The 21,708-nt window shown below is 47.6% G+C and overlaps 1 protein-coding gene across 1 annotated transcript in view; it reads left to right on the forward strand.

Moving 5' to 3' along the window:
• LOC108799738 (protein CLEC16A-like) overlaps positions 1–21,708 on the forward strand; it is a gene marked incomplete at its 3' end in the record, with an annotated part of 284,697 nt that overhangs the window by 123,607 nt on the left and 139,382 nt on the right. The window contains exons 13-14 of the mRNA XM_018571638.1: positions 12,635–12,744; positions 21,286–21,330. Coding sequence (XP_018427140.1) covers positions 12,635–12,744; positions 21,286–21,330 — 155 coding nt within the window. The remainder of the gene's footprint in view (positions 1–12,634; positions 12,745–21,285; positions 21,331–21,708) is intronic.

Genomic DNA, 21,708 nt, shown 5'->3' on the forward strand with positions numbered 1-21,708 from the left:
GAGGAGCATAAACAACATGGGAAAGAGTCTGGACTTAACGCACCAGGCTGTCATGGAGGGGGGTCAGGCTGAGGAGGGGGGGTTGGAGCAGCGGGATCCAGAGGTGGGTAGCTGGGTTACTGTTAGAAGGCGGGGGAGTCACTTGTGATGAGAGAGCATGGAGCCGACTTCCCGGCCAATCAGGAAGTCGGGCAGCGTGTAATGAAGCTGGCCTCGTGAGGTAAGGTTACCTTACCTTAGTATGTGCAGCCTGTCACCCCGAGGCCTCCCCAGCGCGAGAATGCGGCCTTCGTCCGGTACCCAGCCGGAGCCGTCCAATCAGGAACCAATCAACGCCCTGCTTTCTGATTGGCCGGGAAGCTGGCTTCATGCTCCCTCGTCATCTCATGACAAGAGAGCATGGAGCCGACTTCCCGGCCAATCAGAAAGCAGGGCGTCGCGTCATTACACGGCGCCCGGCTTCCTGATTGGCCGGCCAGACGGCTCCGGCTGGGTACTGGACGAAGGCCGCTTTCTCGCTGGAGAGGCCCCGAGGGTGACAGGCTGCACATACTAAGGTAAGAGGGGACTTTCTTGTTAATTCGGGAAGCCGGGTGGCAACTCTTTACACGCTGCCCGGCTTCCCGGCTAATCAGGAAGCCAGGTGGCGAGTCATTACACGCCACCTGGCTTCCTGAATGGGACTTCCGTTACTCGGTAATTGGTATCGGCAAGTACCGAAAAAAAATTATTGGTACTCGTACTCGAAAAAATACCGGTATCGGTGCATCCCTAGTACTAACTATAAAATCAGTTTCTTTAGCAGATCTTTTATGTTCACTGCTTGTTACTCCTGAGCTTATGTTCATGTGAAAGGGTATAACCATTAGATGGGGCTCTGCTCTTTTTCATATGTGTAGTGTTCAAACGTCCTAGAGGTAGCAGCTGTGCCCACTCATTGATAAACAGACTTCTCTGCTCTGCAATTACTTACTAGAGAGATGGATTTAAGCCCCCCATTCACACCAGGGTGTAGCGGGAATGCGCATCCTGGTTATGCCCATTTCCGTATGTTTGTGGGACTTTCCCACGCATTCCCATTGCTCATCATTGGGTCACTGGACGTGCGCCAAATGTGTAAAAGTACATGTTGCAAATTTGGTGGCATGCATTCCGAGTTTTTTCCCCGCACGTCATCTCACATGCACAAATGTGTCACGTGCAGAGAAACTGAAAACAATTATATGATATAATCCATAAGGCCTGGTCACAGCTGAATAGGCACAACAAAATTTTTCACAAAAAAGATTCCATGGGGCGTGGCCAAGCAATGGAGCCGTAGAGACGTGCGTGTGCTGAGCTCTGCTCCCTAATATACCCATTACCGCTCACTGACTGCAGTTAACTCCCGATACTCTACATGTACGGCAGATCAAGCAAGAAGACCACCCGGCAGACCATTCCTGGCTATTTCTCCCCCGCGGCCTCTCCAGCATACATGGAGTTAATTGGCCATCTTGCCTCCCACGGGACGCGTCTGCCCAGACAGGGCCCGGCGGCGCCGGCTACAGCCCTCTCTCCCGTGGAGTCCTCAGCGTCTGGCCACTCTCCCATTCGGTCGCCGAGACTGCTGGACTCAGCCTCGCAACATGCGGATGACGTCCCGCAGATGTCTCCGGCCTGGACCGTCATGCTTGGTGACGACATCAGGGTGCTCCTGCAGTCGCTGGCCACGAAGGAGGACGTGAACCGCCTCGCTCAACAGGTAGAGGGGACTCTGCGCAGGGGAATAGAGGGGGTGGCCCAGGCGGTCACTGGCCTGGAGACCAGGGTGACTGAGGCTGAAACATCGCATGGGGGCCTGCTGGCACGTGTCACTGTCCTAAAATCGACCACCGCGGCCCACACCAGGGCTTATGCTCTGCTATATTTGAAACTGGATGATGGCGAGAACCGGAATCGGCGGAATAATGTCTGCTTAAGAGGGATCCCGGAATCTACTGTAGGGGGTGACCTGAGAGCGTCAGTCCAAGCCATCCTTAACCACTTGCTGGACCGTGACCCCTCGACACACATCGAAATGGACCGGGTACACAGAGTCAACGGTTCAGGGGGCCCAGATCGCGCACGTCCAAGGGATGTACTATGCCGGATACATTTCTATGTTCAAAAAGAGGCCATCATGCGGCAAGCCTGGGCCAAAAAAACGGTGGACTTTGATGGGCAGAGATCACAATCTTGCCGGATTTGTCCAGACACACTTTCTATCTCAGGCGCTTGATACGCCCGCTGCTCACACATATCACTGAGAATGGGGCGTCTTACAAATGGGGCCACCCCTTCCACCTTCAAGTACAGAAAGCCGGTACGACCTTTCTTCTGATGACTCCTGAGCAACTCTCTGAGTTATTCTGGGCACGGATCCCACAGAGGTCCCGGATTGGCTCCTTGCTCCTGAAGCCTCTAGGCCTAGCCTGCCAACGGCCCCCCGACCTCAGAGGCTTCGCAGAGGACGCTCTCGCTATCGGGACAGAGGTGACCAGCCCAGGGACCCCGTGTCCCACCAGGACTGAGAAAGCACCGACTAGCCCATGTCACTGGATACTTGTTTTTTCAATGACTCTCGCTGCTTCATGGTTGAAGCCATGACGAGGATACCAGCCCGTCGCCCAGAGCCTCACCAGGATGGGAAAGAGCCTACTGGCGCGACACAGGATCTACGCATCTCATTGCGCTTCCTTGCTTTACAGCAAAACAGGTGAGGGTCAAATGTTTGTACTTTGAATACGACAACAAGCCTGGCAGGTCCCTGGCCTTAGTTCTTAGGGAAGCCCGAGCCCAAACCTTTATTCCCACCATCACGGGGCGCGACAGTGCTCTTCTCTCTAGCTCCAAGGCCATAGCTGAGCGATTCAGAGACTTCTTCGCTGAACTCTATAATCTGGAGGGCCCTGGGACCCCAGATTCCATCTCAAGACGCATCGCCAAAACCCAAACACCCAAACCTACCTTGAACAGACGAATTTGCCCCGCATACCCCAAGAGGAAGCGGAGGGGCTAGAGTCACCTATCACCGCAGTTGAATGGGCATGGGCCCTGAAACAAATGAAGCCGCGTAAGGCCCCGGGACCTGATGGCTTTTCCCTTCGTTATTACAAGACCTTTAGCGCCCAGCTGACTGACCCTTTCCTCCAGGCGTATAACTCCCTTATCACCGATCCCACCTTCCCAGCGGACTCCCTTCGGGCCACAATCATGGTTATCCCTGAAGAGGGGAAGGACATCTCCCTATGCTCTAACTTCCGCCCGATATCCCTGTTAAATATAGACCTGAAATTGTTCTCCAAAATTCTGGCCAACCGCTTACTGCACAGCGTAGGTAAAATCATCCATACTGACCAGGTAGGTTTCCTGCCACATAGAGACGCTAAGGACAATACTGTCAGGGTGCTGAATGCGATTCATTTCGCCACCTCGAACCATATCCCAGCCATCCTCCTATCAACCGACGCGGAAAAGGCGTTTGACCCGGTAGATTGGTTGTTCCTCCACGCGACGCTCAGGGCGGTTGGGTTCGGGAACAATCTATGCAGATGGATATCAGCGATCTATTCTACCCCCACGGCCCGGGTACGGGTAAATGTCACGTACTTTGCCTACTTTCCCTTTGCCAACGGGACACGACAGGGATGCCCGCTCTCACCGTTACTTTTTATCCTAACGCTGGAACCCCTACTTTGCAGAATCAGAGATAACCCGAATATCTCGGGACTACTCCCTGGCCCAAAGACGCACAAAATAGCGGGCTACGCTGATGACCCCCTCCCCTCTCATGGGTCTCCAAGCGGCCTTCCCCTTTCGTTGGTCCACTTCACACATCACTTACCTAGGGACGAAACTGCCCGCATCAGTCGCCAGGGTTTTCGAACTTAACTTCCCACCGCTGCTCTCCGAACTTAGACACGATCTCTCCAAGTGGTCGGGCCTTACCATCTCCTGGTTCGTTAGAAACAGTTATTGAAAATGAATATTCTTCCACAGTCATTACACGGCGCCCGGCTTCCTGATTGGCCGGCCAGACGGCTCCGGCTGGGTACTGGACGAAGGCCGCTTTCTCGCTGGAGAGGCCCCGAGGGTGACAGGCTGCACATACTAAGGTAAGAGGGGACTTTCTTGTTAATTCGGGAAGCCGGGTGGCAACTCTTTACACGCTGCCCGGCTTCCCGGCTAATCAGGAAGCCAGGTGGCGAGTCATTACACGCCACCTGGCTTCCTGAATGGGACTTCCGTTACTCGGTAATTGGTATCGGCAAGTACCGAAAAAAAATTATTGGTACTCGTACTCGAAAAAATACCGGTATCGGTGCATCCCTAGTACTAACTATAAAATCAGTTTCTTTAGCAGATCTTTTATGTTCACTGCTTGTTACTCCTGAGCTTATGTTCATGTGAAAGGGTATAACCATTAGATGGGGCTCTGCTCTTTTTCATATGTGTAGTGTTCAAACATCCTAGAGGTAGCAGCTGTGCCCACTCATTGATAAACAGACTTCTCTGCTCTGCAATTACTTACTAGAGAGATGGATTTAAGCCCCCCATTCACACCAGGGTGTAGCGGGAATGCGCATCCTGGTTATGCCCATTTCCGTATGTTTGTGGGACTTTCCCACGCATTCCCATTGCTCATCATTGGGTCACTGGACGTGCGCCAAATGTGTAAAAGTACATGTTGCAAATTTGGTGGCATGCATTCCGAGTTTTTTCCCCGCACGTCATCTCACATGCACAAATGTGTCACGTGCAGAGAAACTGAAAACAATTATATGATATAATCCATAAGGCCTGGTCACAGCTGAATAGGCACAACAAAATTTTTCACAAAAAAGATTCCATGGGGCGTGGCCAAGCAATGGAGCCGTAGAGACGTGCGTGTGCTGAGCTCTGCTCCCTAATATACCCATTACCGCTCACTGACTGCAGTTAACTCCCGATACTCTACATGTACGGCAGATCAAGCAAGAAGACCACCCGGCAGACCATTCCTGGCTATTTCTCCCCCGCGGCCTCTCCAGCATACATGGAGTTAATTGGCCATCTTGCCTCCCACGGGACGCGTCTGCCCAGACAGGGCCCGGCGGCGCCGGCTACAGCCCTCTCTCCCGTGGAGTCCTCAGCGTCTGGCCACTCTCCCATTCGGTCGCCGAGACTGCTGGACTCAGCCTCGCAACATGCGGATGACGTCCCGCAGATGTCTCCGGCCTGGACCGTCATGCTTGGTGACGACATCAGGGTGCTCCTGCAGTCGCTGGCCACGAAGGAGGACGTGAACCGCCTCGCTCAACAGGTAGAGGGGACTCTGCGCAGGGGAATAGAGGGGGTGGCCCAGGCGGTCACTGGCCTGGAGACCAGGGTGACTGAGGCTGAAACATCGCATGGGGGCCTGCTGGCACGTGTCACTGTCCTAAAATCGACCACCGCGGCCCACACCAGGGCTTATGCTCTGCTATATTTGAAACTGGATGATGGCGAGAACCGGAATCGGCGGAATAATGTCTGCTTAAGAGGGATCCCGGAATCTACTGTAGGGGGTGACCTGAGAGCGTCAGTCCAAGCCATCCTTAACCACTTGCTGGACCGTGACCCCTCGACACTCATCAAAATGGACCGGGTACACAGAGTCAACGGTTCAGGGGGCCCAGATCGCGCACGTCCAAGGGATGTACTATGCCGGATACATTTCTATGTTCAAAAAGAGGCCATCATGCGGCAAGCCTGGGCCAAGAAAACGGTGGACTTTGATGGGCAGAGATCACAATCTTGCCGGATTTGTCCAGACACACTTTCTATCTCAGGCGCTTGATACGCCCGCTGCTCACACATATCACTGAGAATGGGGCGTCTTACAAATGGGGCCACCCCTTCCACCTTCAAGTACAGAAAGCCGGTACGACCTTTCTTCTGATGACTCCTGAGCAACTCTCTGAGTTATTCTGGGCACGGATCCCACAGAGGTCCCGGATTGGCTCCTTGCTCCTGAAGCCTCTAGGCCTAGCCTGCCAACGGCCCCCCGACCTCAGAGGCTTCGCAGAGGACGCTCTCGCTATCGGGACAGAGGTGACCAGCCCAGGGACCCCGTGTCCCACCAGGACTGAGAAAGCACCGACTAGCCCATGTCACTGGATACTTGTTTTTTCAATGACTCTCGCTGCTTCATGGTTGAAGCCATGACGAGGATACCAGCCCGTCGCCCAGAGCCTCACCAGGATGGGAAAGAGCCTACTGGCGCGACACAGGATCTACGCATCTCATTGCGCTTCCTTGCTTTACAGCAAAACAGGTGAGGGTCAAATGTTTGTACTTTGAATACGACAACAAGCCTGGCAGGTCCCTGGCCTTAGTTCTTAGGGAAGCCCGAGCCCAAACCTTTATTCCCACCATCACGGGGCACGACGGTGCTCCGCTCTCTAGCTCCAAGGCCATAGCTGAGCGATTCAGAGACTTCTTCGCTGAACTCTATAATCTTGAGAGCCCTGGGACCCCAGATTCCATCTCAAGACGCATCGCCAAAACCCAAACACCCAAACCTACCTTGAACAGACGAATTTGCCCCGCATACCCCAAGAGGAAGCGGAGGGGCTAGAGTCACCTATCACCGCAGTTGAATGGGCATGGGCCCTGAAACAAATGAAGCCGCGTAAGGCCCCGGGACCTGATGGCTTTTCCCTTCGTTATTACAAGACCTTTAGCGCCCAGCTGACTGACCCTTTCCTCCAGGCGTATAACTCCCTTATCACCGATCCCACCTTCCCAGCGGACTCCCTTCGGGCCACAATCATGGTTATCCCTGAAGAGGGGAAGGACATCTCCCTATGCTCTAACTTCCGCCCGATATCCCTGTTAAATATAGACCTGAAATTGTTCTCCAAAATTCTGGCCAACCGCTTACTGCACAGCGTAGGTAAAATCATCCATACTGACCAGGTAGGTTTCCTGCCACATAGAGACGCTAAGGACAATACTGTCAGGGTGCTGAATGCGATTCATTTCGCCACCTCGAACCATATCCCAGCCATCCTCCTATCAACCGACGCGGAAAAGGCGTTTGACCCGGTAGATTGGTTGTTCCTCCACGCGACGCTCAGGGCGGTTGGGTTCGGGAACAATCTATGCAGATGGATATCAGCGATCTATTCTACCCCCACGGCCCGGGTACGGGTAAATGTCACGTACTTTGCCTACTTTCCCTTTGCCAACGGGACACGACAGGGATGCCCGCTCTCACCGTTACTTTTTATCCTAACGCTGGAACCCCTACTTTGCAGAATCAGAGATAACCCGAATATCTCGGGACTACTCCCTGGCCCAAAGACGCACAAAATAGCGGGCTACGCTGATGACCCCCTCCCCTCTCATGGGTCTCCAAGCGGCCTTCCCCTTTCGTTGGTCCACTTCACACATCACTTACCTAGGGACGAAACTGCCCGCATCAGTCGCCAGGGTTTTCGAACTTAACTTCCCACCGCTGCTCTCCGAACTTAGACACGATCTCTCCAAGTGGTCGGGCCTTACCATCTCCTGGTTCGTTAGAAACAGTTATTGAAAATGAATATTCTTCCACGACTACTCTACCTGTTCCAAACCTTACCAGTACACATCCCAATGTCGTTTCTGAAATTAGTGCGGAGAGAGTTTACCTCCTTTCTGTGGGCGAACGGTGCCCATAGACTGAACAAGTCCCTACTGGCGCTGCCCAAGTCTAGAGGGGGGATCGGTTTCCCAGACCCCATTCGATATCACCTGGCCGTGCATATGGCCTGTGCATTCGAATGGTGTAACATATCTTCTGACAAACGCTGGCTACAATTTGAACAGGCAGTCTCCCCCTTATCGTTGACGGGACTGCTCTGGACCGCGTCGCCCCTGCCCAGGGAAATACTACAGCACCCACTTACAGGTGTCACGATACGAGTGCTTAATAAGACACCCGCGTTACTCCCAGACAGTACCTCGCACTCTATCATGTCGGCAATTGTGGGTGACCCGGCCTTCACTCCCAGTCTCACCGACGCCTCCTTCATGCGCTTAGTGGAATCTAACCGCTTCCAGATTGGGCATTTCCAACCCATCGAGGATTTCACCAACCTAGACTCGCTTAGGGGCTTGGTCGCTCCTCCACTGCTGCGTTGGCAGGCCCTACAACTCCGCAGCTATCTTTCTAGACTTAATGTGTCCCCACCTCCACGTACAGTACTGACACCATTTGAAGACGTCTGCTTGGCAGGTGGTTACGTGGATCATGGCTTGTCGAAGGCATACGCCCTCACGACACTGCTGGCTGACCAGACTGAACCTAGCTTTTTGGCTAGGTGGACCAGGAACCGGGATACACTTGCACGATTTGTATATATACTCATGCTGCAATGGAGAGAATTCTGTTTTGTATGTTCTTGTACCTCTTTTTGTTATATGCAAAAACTCAAAGTAAAGAGGTAAATAAAGAATTAAAGAATTTTGTCGCGATAAGCAAATTGCTTGTTGCTGAAAAAAGTACATGAGCTTCTTTTTGGCAAATTACAGCTCATTTTGTCCCCATAGAGTCAATAGAAAACTATTGGAAATGTGTGCTTCCATTGGTTGTGTGTATTTTTGCGCATTTACATCAATGTGTCACAATCTGCTCATAAAAACAATCTATTTACTGCACGTGAAACAATGTGCAGCAAAAATTGCTTGTTTCTATGCACGAAAACGCTGTCGCCTAGGTGTGAATCAGGCCTAACAATGTAATTTAATAAGAGATACGGTCAGTGTATGATAGGAGCAGTTAATGCTTCTACATACTGTGGCAGTGCATGGCAATGCCACGTTGTAGTTTGGCAACTTTGGCACCCAGTACTCTCAGCCAGAGGGGCTGAGAGGGTCCAGAATGTAAATGGTTTTATAAAGCTGGCCATGCACCTATAGATTATCTGCAGATTTTCTATGGTCACCCTAAACTGTGTGGATGGAGCAATCTCCCACTGGGCCGAGCACTGGGCTTAGCTGTCAAAATACCTAAACAATCTGATTGCATGCAGGCATTGTTCACATATTTTGACAGCCAGCGAGGCCAACTAGCAAGATACTGAAGCTTGGCCCAGTGGGAGATTCCTCCATCCACACAGTTTAGGGTGACCATAGAAAATCTGCAGATAATCTATAGGTGTATGGCCAGCTGAAGGAAGAAGCTGACTTTTCAGTTTCTTCTGGGTTTTCTGAATTTTAACTGGGATCTGGAGCTCTTGAGATTTCTTAAGGTGCCCATACACTGTGCGATTATCGCACGATAATCGCGGGAAATCCCGCGATCGTACGATAATCGCAAAGTGCATGGAAAGCGTGTGACCGTTTTTACTGTACGGTCGCACGTCTTTTGTCTAAGGAGCATGCTAGAAAACCAGCCGAGAATCGTACGATTTTCGGCTGGTTTTTAGCATGCTCGGGAGACAAATGCTGAACGGGCCGGAGTGGGGCAGGCTTGCGATGATCGCAAGTACGATGGGCAGATCGTACGTTTTTAAATTACTTTACAACCGTCGCAAGACTAAAGGTGCCCATACACTGCTCGATTCTCGTACGACAATCGGGCGAAATCCCACGATCGTACAAGAATCGAGCAGTGTGAACTAAGACGTGCGACCGTTTCTACTGTACGACAGCAAAAAGGCATCATTGCACATTCACAAAACCAGCATGTAAAACAACATGTCTCACCACTAAGGATAATGACAGAGGTTTGGATACACGTCTTCAGCCGAGGATGTGTAAGCCGCACTGCCGCGCCAAGGCACCTCTTATAGTGCGGTCCTAACTCTAAACTATGAGAGTCTCCATCTTGGAGCACATGGGGGCAGAAGATATCAAATTGGGTGCAGGTTTGTCAGGAGGACTCCCAACCTCCTTAAAGGTACAGAAACACACAAGGGATCCCGCACATCCTATTGGCAGCTGAAAAACCCCATGCGTCGCTGCACCAAATCAGTCAAGCAAAACAAACGACAAACGCACTCAACAATTTGTTACCAGTTATACAGTAAGGTGCACACGAAATGGGCTTTGAACAGTAAAACAGCAGAAAGGCATCATGCACACTCACAAAACCAGCATGTAAAACAACATGTCTCACCACTAAGGATAATGACAGAGGTTTGGATACACGTCTTCTGCAAAGGATGTGTAAGCCGCACTGCCGCGCCAAGGCACCTCTTATAGTGCGGTCCTAACTCTAAACTATGAGAGTCTCCATCTTGGAGCACATGGGGCAGAAGATATCAAATTGGGTGCAGGCCTGTCAGGAGGACGCCCCACCTCCTTAAAGGTACAGAAACACACAAGGGATCCCGCACATCCCATTGGCAGCTGAGAAACCCCATGCGTCGCTGCACCAAATCGGTAAAGCAAAACAAACGACAAACGCACTCAACAATTTGTTACCAGTTATACAGTAAGGTGCACACGAAATGGGCTTTGAACAGTAGAACAGTAGAAAGGCATCATGGCACACTCACAAACCAGCATGTAAAACAACTTGTCTCACCACTAAGGACAATGACAGAGGTTTGGATACACGTCTTCTGCAAAGGATGTGTAAGCCGCACTGCCGCGCCAAGGCACCTCTTATAGTGCGGTCCTAACTCTAAACTATGAGAGTCTCCATCTTGGAGCACATGGGGCAGAAGATATCAAATTGGGTGCAGGTTTGTCAGGAGGACGCCCAACCTCCTTAAAGGTACAGAAACACACAAGGGATCCCGCACATCCTATTGGCAGCTGAGAAACCCCATGCGTCGCTGCACCAAATCGGTCAAGCAAAACAAACGACAAACGCACTCAACAATTTGTTACCAGTTATACAGTAAGGTGCACACGAAATGGGCTTTGAACAGTAAAACAGCAGAAAGGCATCATGGCACACTCACAAAACCAGCATGTAAAACAACATGTCTCACCACTAAGGATAATGACAGAGGTTTGGATACACGTCTTCAGCCGAGGATGTGTAAGCCGCACTGCCGCGCCAAGGCACCTCTTATAGTGCGGTCCTAACTCTAAACTATGAGAGTCTCCATCTTGGAGCACATGGGGGCAGAAGATATCAAATTGGGTGCAGGTTTGTCAGGAGGACTCCCAACCTCCTTAAAGGTACAGAAACACACAAGGGATCCCGCACATCCTATTGGCAGCTGAGAAACCCCATGCGTCGCTGCACCAAATCGGTCAAGCAAAACAAACGACAAACGCACTCAACAATTTGTTACCAGTTATACAGTAAGGTGCACACGAAATGGGCTTTGAACAGTAAAACAGCAAAAAGGCATCATGCACACTCACAAAACCAGCATGTAAAACAACATGTCTCACCACTAAGGATAATGACAGAGGTTTGGATACACGTCTTCAGCTGTTTTGCGTTTCTACTGTACGGTCGCACGTCTTTTGTCGAGCCAACATGTTCGAAAACCCGCCGAGAATCGTACGATTCTCGGCGGGGTTCTAGCCTGTTCGCCCGATAGCTGCGGAACGGGCCGGTGTGCGCACGCGCACACTGCCCGTTCTGCATTGCCATCATCGGAAGCCCGCCCCTCAGCGGACCAGAACTGAGACCAGAACTCAGTTTATGAAAAAATATACAAATGTTTTGACAATAGCAAATATTAATTGACCCTACACCGCATCAAAAAATCTTCATTAAAAATATGCCTGCATACTGATGTTGGTCTTGGCATATATACCTTTCACTTCTAAACCTTTTAAGAGATAAACATGTGAATCCGCTGCGCAGCTTAAGTAACACAAAATGTGATTGCTAGATCAAGCCACATGAATGTAGCAGTAAAATTATACTGTTTGGATTTTTGACAGTGACAGACTAACATCAATTTAGATACTGTTACTATTCATGGTTCAACAACACTATCATTGCTACCAGTGGATTGTTTCACAGGAACGATTGTCAAATACGTTTTTGGAGTATTATTTTTCTCTAATTTTTGGGATAAAGACGTTTTTCACTTAAGCAATATCGTTGGATTTCAGGAATTTGCAACAAATGTATAGAACCAATCAGGAGTGGTTTGGAAGTGCTGTGTGAATGTGTGTCAGTATGCAGACAATGTTGTCATTTTTTTTGTTGCAGTGTTGGGTTAATTAATTAATAATTGCTATTGTCAATACATTTGTATATTTTTTCATAAACTGAGAGTTCTGGTCTTTTAAGTGACTACTATTTTGGTCATGATATGTTTATGGCCATAGTGTTTGTTTAAAAGGTAAGAAGTACCGCTAATGTTTTTTATTGAGGAAAACGTTAAAGTCCTGGGACTGGGACACTGAGTGAACAGGACAACCTTGAGTCGGTAAGACAATATACCCAATTTGCTGAAGATAAGTGAACTTTACTTTGTGTTATATGCTAAAGTTAAGGCTTAATTTGTGTTTTTCACGTGTGAGATGCCTGAAAAGAAAAATACAGACTTTGGGTTTATGGAAAAGCCCTGTGCAAGTGCTCTGTGACCTCCCCAACATTACAATACACTTTATTTTTGCTGCTCAGTTTTTTTTTTCACTTTTCAAATTTGTCTCTAACACATCCTTTCTTTTTCTTGTCTTGGTGTAGATAGCAAGGTACGTTTGGCAACCTTGGAGCTTGCATGCATCCTCCTGAAGCAGCTTGTTCTGTTTGAAGGCGACTGCATCATAAAGGATATCCATCTAGCATGCCTGGAGGTACAAGTGTTTAGAGGCTTATTTAGTAGTGTGCAGTAAACTGTAGAAAACCATCAAGATTTTTAGTTAAATGCAAGATGAATTCTGATAAACTGCTATAGACTTCTACACTTTGACTTTTGATATGTTTTATATATTAGTTAAATGCTTGTATCCTGACGAGGACTGCTGGTACCAGACTTGGCCATTCAAATACCTTTACTATTGAACAACAAATGTCAGTAACAATACCAGTAACACAGCAGGTTCACACAATTTTCTGGACCAGATCTGGAACGCAGTGCATTGCATTTTGTCACTGTTTTGCAGTGTTTAGATTTTTTTTAGCTTAAAATGGTCTTACAGGTGCGTTCCAGTGTGTTGTATGCGGCTTTATGCGTTCCAGTGCATTTTAGACCAGGCAAAAAAAGACAAGCAGTATTTTCCTGGTCCTGAACAGACTGCGCTGGTGTGAACAGAGGCCAGAAATAGCATAGGGATACATTAGGATGCTTTTTGGGTCCGGAAACAGTCTGAACCCTTAGGCATCGTTCACACCATCCTCAGTATGTTCCAGCCCAATTCTGTCCGGAACGCACTGGATCACATGGCGGTCATGTCAGTTTGTTGTGGAGTGGGAGGGGGCGTGACGGCGCTATTAAGTGAATGGCACCGCAGCCACGCCCTTCCGGCTGCAATGCTATCGGCCGTATGGGAATGCAATGCACATCAATGCCTGCGGTCCGGTCAAAAAAGTAGTGCTTGCAGAATTTTTTTCTGACCGGACTGCAGAAGGGGGCGTGGCAGCGCAGTTAAGTGAATGGCACCGCAGTCACGCCCCCTTCTGCCCCTCAACAAACTGAGCCAGCCGCAATGGGAAGCAGTGCGTTCCGGTCACAATAGGGCCAGAACATACTCAGGATGGTGTGAACGAGGCCTTATGGGGTTGGCCCTACAATGCATGGAATTACTTTTCAGGTTTCAACTAAGTGATTCATTGAGGTTGGGCAAAATATGTCACACATATGTATATTTTGCTTAATTACCTGCATATACTACGCTAAAGCCTGGTTCAAACTGAACTTTTTGTAGCGCTTTTTCTGCCCTAAAAAACACTCAAAAAATCCCATTAATTTCTATGGCCCTGTTCACATCTTAGTGTTTTGTCGCAGTAAGCAAAACGCCTGTCGCTGGAAAAAGTACAGGAGCTTTTTTTTGTGGCATATTACAGTTTGTTTTGGCCCCATAGACTCAATAGGAAACGCTTGAAAATTTCCATTTGCTGTGTTTTTGACCATATTTTTTTAGCATGTAATCTTTTATTGAATATTTTCCAAGACATACAGAACAATCGATAAATTAATAAATGCAGTTGTATCGAAGTAATAATCAACATAAAGCAACAATAGATCACATAGCAACACTTCAATCAATCCATGGGACTCTTGGTAGGGGCCATATCTGAAACAGAATATGACATATCAGGGACTTAGACCATGAAATTGGCAAATTATTCAGGACCAGTATTAGTAGAAGGAGTCAATTGGTGGAACGCTAAAGGACAACTAAAGCCCCCAAAGATCCAGCTATCTTTGAGGTTATATACCATGCAGTGTATTGAAACACTGTCATTACCTCCTTTAGTCGTCCTGGTGGGAATTTAGCCAGGGGGAAGGAGGACCAGGCTGCGAAGAAATTGGCTGTGAGGGGTTGGTTTAGCTGGGCGTCTAATTGGTCTAGTGACAGCAGTTTGTGTAGGAGGTCTTTCAGCGACTTCAGTGTGGGCGGAGCTGGAGTTAACCAGTTTGTTAGTATCGCTTTTTTTGCTGCAATCATATCATGTTCCCACCTAGAAGGATCTCGGTGAGCAGTTGTGGCTGCCGGGATGGCTATGTGAAAGAGGCAGAGGGCCGGGTGCAGGAGTCTGTGAGAGCACGAGATGGAGTTCATGTAAGAGAGGACCGTGGTCCAAAATGTTTGGATGATGGGGCAAGGCCATATTAGATGATCTGGTGAAACAACCTGACACTTGGGGCAGGACGTCAGCCAATCCGGGGGAGGGTTGCTATATTGGATATTAAAGGCTTAATACGTTCTATGAATTAATTTGAATTGGGTTTCCCTCCAGGATTCACTGGTGATGGCTTTCCTAAGGTTAAGCCACCACTGAAGCAGCAGTTGGTCCGCATCCTCCAGCGCGACCTGAAGGAGAGTAGCCCATTTGGTTACCTGTGGTGAGAAGGATTGAGTATGTGTGGGGGGCGAGTAGCATCTTATGGATTGAACTCTGTGGGAGAGCGGCATTTTCTGTGAAGGCGGGGAGAGGAGCCTCTGGAAAGGAGAGGGGATAGGTATTACCCTAGGACATGGCTCAAAATTTCCTGCTCGCATTTGGCGAGTAAAAATAAAGTGAGGGGCGAGTGGAAATTTGGGTCTCCAAGAATGCGGTAGGGTGTAACTTTGAGAAGTGTATTATTGTGTTTTAAGCTGCCCATGCACCTTACAACCATCGCACGACTTTCGTTATGCGATGGTTGTAAGGTCATTAAAATTTAGTATGATCTGCCCATCTTGGACAGGCAGATCGTATTTGCGATCATCGCAAGCCCTGCCCGCTGAAGGGAGGGCTTCCGATGATTGCAGTGCTGAGCGGACAGTGTGTGCTTGCGCACATCTGCCCGTGCGGCATTCGACTTCCGACCACGCCACCAACCCGCCAAAAATCGTACGATGGCAGGTATTCCAGCGTGCTTGGAAGACGAAAGTCGTACAACCTTACAGTAGAACCGGTCACACACTGCCCATACACCTGCCGATTATCGTAAGATAATTGGCAGGTGTATGGACACCTTTAGTGTAAGTGTATATTAGGCCCCATTCACACCTACAGTATATTTCAGATGTAATTAGAGATTCTAATTACTTGCATTTTCCTGCAGCAGGAATCCCTAATCTGCCGTTTACAAGCGGCAACTATCATAAAATAAGAATTATCATAAGATTATTTAAGAGGGTGTGTTTAGGGGCGGACTTAAGCCCGGGGCAGGGTAAGGGTTAGGTGGGGCAACTGGTGGCTAGTAACTCTTGAGGCCTGGCTAGTAGCTCAGGACTTTAAATTTTGATACCTAGGATATGGTAGGTTAGTTTTAATGAATCGTGAAATTTGTGTGTATTGTAGGAAGTGGTTAGGAGATATGTGATGGTCAGTTTGTAATTGTCGAAATTGTTTGCAGCGGCCTTGGGCATCTAGCATGTCTCGGATGTGGGAGATGCCTTTCTTGGTTTTGCCAATCAACAAAAGCTTTAGATTCTCTTCCCTGGGGGAATGCCGGTGAGGAAGTGATGGACATAAGGGGGGACACTACCCCAGGCATCCTAAACATCTTCCGGACCTCCCTCCATGTAATTATAGTGTCTCTAAGGAAAACATTGTTTTTTATGGTCGGAGGTAAGACCCGGATAGGCGTGTGTAAAATGCCTGATAAAGACCAAGGGCTCGCCGCGCTCCGTTCTAGATCGGAATTGGTAAAGTATGAAGTGTTGTGGATCCAATCTCTAACATGTCTGAATAGGCTTGCCAAATTATACATCCTGATATCCGGGATATTTGCCCCAGTAATTTTGGGGGAAGTTGGAGTTTCCGTAGGGCTATTTGTGGGCGTTTACCTCTCCAAATGAACTTGGAGAATGGCAGTATATGCAGAGAGCGGATATCCTTATGCTTGAGCAGGACGGGAATAGTTTGCATAGGGTATAATAAACGTGCAAAGCTTGTCATCCTGATCAGATGACATCTACTCAGGACCGAGAGGGGGCGGTCACGCCAGGAGTGAAGTTCCTGAGTGATCTTGTTGATTAGCGGGTGATAATGTAAATGGTAAAGCTAAGTGGCGTTGCTGGAAATGTGAATACCTAGATATGTTACAGAGTGCTTTTGGACCTTGACCGAGAAGTTTGGAGGCCATGAGGAGGTATCCAGGGGAGTATGAGGGGATGTTAGGAGGAGTTCACTCTTGCTAAAATTGATTTTTAAGCCCGAAAAGGATACAAAGTGGTCAATATGTGCAAGCACCCTGGGCACCTGGCACGAAGGGTCGGAGAGTAGGAGGGCGATATTGTCAGCAAATAAGGCCAGTTTCAAGTCATGGGGGCCGGTCTGGAACCCAGTGAAAAGCGGAGATGAGGCCAATGACCTGGAGAGGGGTTCTAAAGCTAGATTGAACAGTAGGGGGGATAAGTGGCAACCCTGTCTCGTTCCTTTATGTAAAAAAAAAAATGGCTGGGACATATCGGCTGACGTAAGGATGCGAGCTCTAGGGGAAGAGTACATTGTGGAAACAAAATTCAAGAAAACCCCAGCCAAACCCATGCGTTGCATCACCATGGATAGCTATCGCCAGTTGACATTATCGAAAGCCTTCTCCGTATCCAATGTTAATAACGCCAATGGATGTGAGGAAGGCTCAGATAGGCGATGTCCCTCCAAGGCCAGGATAAGTTTCCGCACATTGGCCACCGCAGATCTACCTGTGACAAAGCCCACTTGGTCAGGTGAGATAAGTTTCGGCAGCACGACCGCCAGCCTGTTAGCCAGTATTTTGGAGAGCATTTTGGCGCCCAGTTTAAGAAGAGATATGGGGCGGTAGGACCCCGCCTGAAGCGGGTCTTTGCCTTTCTTCGGTATGAGACGTATGTAAGCGTCCTGGAAGGTGTCTGGGTAGGTTTGGTTGGTTAGTATGTCTTTGTACAGCGCTCCCAATGTGGGGGCTACATCATCAGAAAGGAGATGATAGAATTCGGCCGAGAAACCGTCAGGGCCAGGAGTCTTGGAACGTGGTGAACGGTTAATGACCTCATGATTTCTTGGGAAGATATTGCTTCATTTAGCCTGGCTAGATCTTCAGGGGAGAGTGTTGGTAGGGGTACGGAGTCTAGGAAGGAGGTGCCTGCCGACATATTGCACTCACCCTATGTATATAGGTTGCTATAAAAGGTGCTGAAAATCTTACATACAGAAGATGGATCGGAGTGTATAACCCCATGGTTATCCTGTAGTTGCGATATGTGGGAAGGGGGGCAACGTCCACGAGCAAAATTGGCCAGGAGTTTTCCTGATTTGTTGCCAAATTTAAAGAGTTCCAAGTCTTATGGGGATCTAAGAATGAGGTTGTGTTGGTGCAGCCAATGATCTTGATCTTGAGTGTTGCGTTGTTCGGGGGGAGATCCTGATTCCCAGGAGCGATCTTCCGGTGTGGAAGGGGCTGCATTAAAGTCTCCGCCCATCAATAAGAAAGAGTCCAGTTGCCGTGTAGAAAGATGAGAAAGAAGGGTGTCCAAGAATGGCTGGTTGTCCGAGTTTGGGGCAGCTGCAGGGGCTCCCAAGGCCATACCAACCCAAGATTGCCGCATGCACGGGATGTCCTCAGCTTTGAGATGCGTTTCCTGGAGGAGTGCAATATCAACTTTCAATTTCTTGAGATGGCTTAGGACCTGTTTTCTCTTATTGGGTGATCTCAGTCCCTTAACGTTCCACGTGACACAATTTTCAGGGGGGTCCCCATTGAGGTAAGAGAGACAGATGCGATAAGAATAGCATATTGTTGTGGGCAACAATATTCATACTTTATATGTAACCAGTATAGGTATCCACAATGCAAAGAGCGCGTGGCAGAGAATGCACTACGTGAGTGATCCCCCCGTCCCACCACCTTAATTGACTATATGTGCAGCAGCTTGAGGACGACCTAAGACGGTCAAAAATTTGTATGAAGACATAGGGACAACTGGTAACCAATGTCAGCAGCGGTGAACAGCCAATGCATTTCCCGTGGGCAAATCTGAACCCAGTCTTTTCAGGGAGAATTCAGGCTTTCTTTTTCCTGGGCTGGCTTTTGATCGGGGAGGCAGAGAACTGACAGTCTTGAGACTCAAGGAATCTTTGCGCTTGGGGAGTTGAGGTGAATCGCCACTCCTTCCCATCCTCCGTGGAGAAGTGAAGTGTCGCTGGGTATTGAAGGGCGAATTTGATGCGTTTGCGCACCAGGATCTGACACACCTCATGGAATGATTTCCGCAGCTTTGTGGTCTCCGCAGAGTAGTCAGCAAACAGAAGCAGTTTAAGGCCGTTAACAACAAGATTGTGCTGTGTGTGGTATAGATTAAAGATAGGTCAGAGAAGCGCCGCTACAGCATCGGGTGCCGGAACCGGAAGTCTTTTGCGCGTTTTACATGCATTTTATGTGCGTTTGCTCATTAACAACAATGAGCCACAATCTGCTCAACAAAACACACATTTTAATGTATGCACAAAAATGTGCATAAAAACTCACCTAGGTGTGAACTTCGCCTAAAGGATGCATTAAACATAAATGTGCAGTGCAAATAAAAAAAACTTGCATATGCAAAATAAAAAAATATAGCAAAGGCATAGCATTATATGGTATCCAGGTGATTTATGCACCAAATAATGAAGACTGCAGTGCACACTTCATATTCACTGCTTGTGTCTGTTTGAATGTTCCTCCTACAGTACACGATTTACAGCAGATATAGACATACCACCTGCCACGGCAGAGATAACATTTGCTTGAACTGCAAACCTGAAAAATTATCTCCAGCAAAATATGTGCCAAAATGTTTTAAAGTATGCTTAAAGAAGAACTCCAGGTAAATTGTATTAACCCTTCAGTAGGGCTACCCCTGCACTGCAAGGGTTAAGCGCTCATTTGTGTCTAGGTGGTTAAAAAAAAAGTTAAGGTCCTATACACCTTACAATCATCGGCCGTTTTTTTGCTGCAATCACGTTTTCATCTGAAAATTGGCCAGTTGATGGGAAGTACACAGCCCCAATTACTGTACAACTGGACAACTTTTGTCTTTCAAGCAGGCTAGAAAATTTTCATTGAGTTGGATCGACGGATTATTGGCGTTTTCGTACAACAAAAATCTCAAGATGAAAACTGCACATGCTCAAACGAAAATGTGGTTGTTCAATCGATGAAAATCGGCCAGTTAGTGTTGCTGGCGAGCATAGTCGCAAATTACATTGGTTTGTGTATGATGGGCTGATTGAACGAGGGTGTAATGTTGGGACAAAAAAAGTTGTACAATGATTGTAAGGTGTATGGCCAGCTTTATACTCACTAGACTCTCCGAGCCGGCTTGTTCTAAGACAGGTGTCTTGAGTGCCTCTGCTGCAGCAGTTTAAGCACCCTGGTGTCATTACGCTCTATACAATGTGCAAAGACTGTGTATATACAGGTGAAACTCGAATAATTAGAATATCGTGCAAAAGTTCATTTATTTCACTAATGCAACTTAAAAGGTGAAACTAATATATGAGATAGACTCTAATCAGCTAATTAAGCCATAACACCTGCTAAGGGTTCCTGAACCTTTAAATGGTCTCTCAGTCTGGTTCAGTAGGAATCACAATCATGGGAAAGACTGCTGACCTGACAGTTGTGCAGAAAACCATAATTGACACCCTCCATAAAGAGGGAAGGACACCAAGGAGTCCGTCTGTGCAGCGAAGGAGGAGAGATGCTTCAGTGATAACAGAAGCAGGGAGCATGCTGGAATGGTCTGGTGATATTTTTTATTTTTTTTAGCAGTACCTAAACTAAAATGACAACTTAGCCCCACTGCAAGGGTTAATAAAAATGTGTAACTGCATTCTTCTTTAAGCCCTAACAGAGAACTTATTTTGTCCCTTTTGGTCTGTTAAATATATTATTGAGTGAGAGGATTTAGTTTTATCTGTTTGATAAACATACCGACTTTTGTCATGTGCACTCTGCAATGTTTTCTCAAACAGTATTATCAAGAAGTATATTGGGTCTACAGAGCACCTCCCCCTATTTAATGGAAAGGGGGAGGTGTTCTGTAGCTCTAACACACTTCTCTCCTAGGGTGACAACACTCCTCCTATGGGGCAAATACATTACAGTGAGTGAGCATTGTCACCCTAGGACTGGAAGTTTGTTACACGCAGGTTTACCAAGTGAAAATAAAGGAAAAAAGTCATAAATGAGGAAACTAATACAGCCACCACACCTTAAGGATGGTAAGCTACAATATATTACATATTTGGTCTTGGGTTTAAATACGCTATAACACGGTTTTGACTGGTATTTTCTACTTTTCTCAGCTGCAAGATGTTATTTTAATATTTTCATTATTATGCATACCTACTGAATTATCGGGCTGACTAGGGCTGCTTTTTGATATCTCACCCTGTTCTCCATAGTTACATAGTTAGTTTGAATAAAGACACAAGCCCATTGAGTTCAACCTATAGAGAAGAGAAAAAAAGAGAAACCTCCAAAAAAGAGAACCCTACACCCACAGTTGATCCATAATCTAAGAGATCTAGGAGTTTAGTTTTGTTATATGTGTAGATAATCCTACACGTTGGCGTGTCGATTTTGATACCCAGATTGATGTACAAGATTCAGACTGTTGACAGCCAACTTATGTCAGTAATACATTTATTAGTTGTGCTTCCATGCTTTGTATACTACTTGTATCCTAAAATTATGAAAATACAATTTTGTCTTATAGGGCGCAAGAGAAGAGAGTGTACATCTTCTTGGGCATTTCTACAAGGTATGATATTTCTTACTGTTTACTTGGACCTACAGTATTATTACAATTCACACTTCACATGAATAAGTAGAGTAAATGTCAGAATGACCAACTAACATTATAATTTTGAATACAGAAGTACCTCTTGATTGCTGTCAATACATTTTAAAAATGTTGCTCCTGAGCTCCATCATTTGACTTAAAGCCTAAATAGCTAAAATCATGTGGTGTTTCGATTCTAAGAGCATTGCGGGTAGTTCATAACATTAGGGTCTGCAGAATGCTTATTGTTTTCAAATGGAATGTCTGTTAAACATGTTCTTAGATAAGAGGATCAATAAGGCAAACGTATAGAGTCGTAACATGTAAATATAAAGTGTACATATATATATATATATA

This window comes from Nanorana parkeri, unplaced genomic scaffold (assembly GCF_000935625.1).
Source record: "Nanorana parkeri isolate BGI_ZX_2015 unplaced genomic scaffold, ASM93562v1 scaffold1797, whole genome shotgun sequence".
In the NCBI taxonomy this organism is placed as follows: domain Eukaryota; kingdom Metazoa; phylum Chordata; class Amphibia; order Anura; family Dicroglossidae; genus Nanorana; species Nanorana parkeri.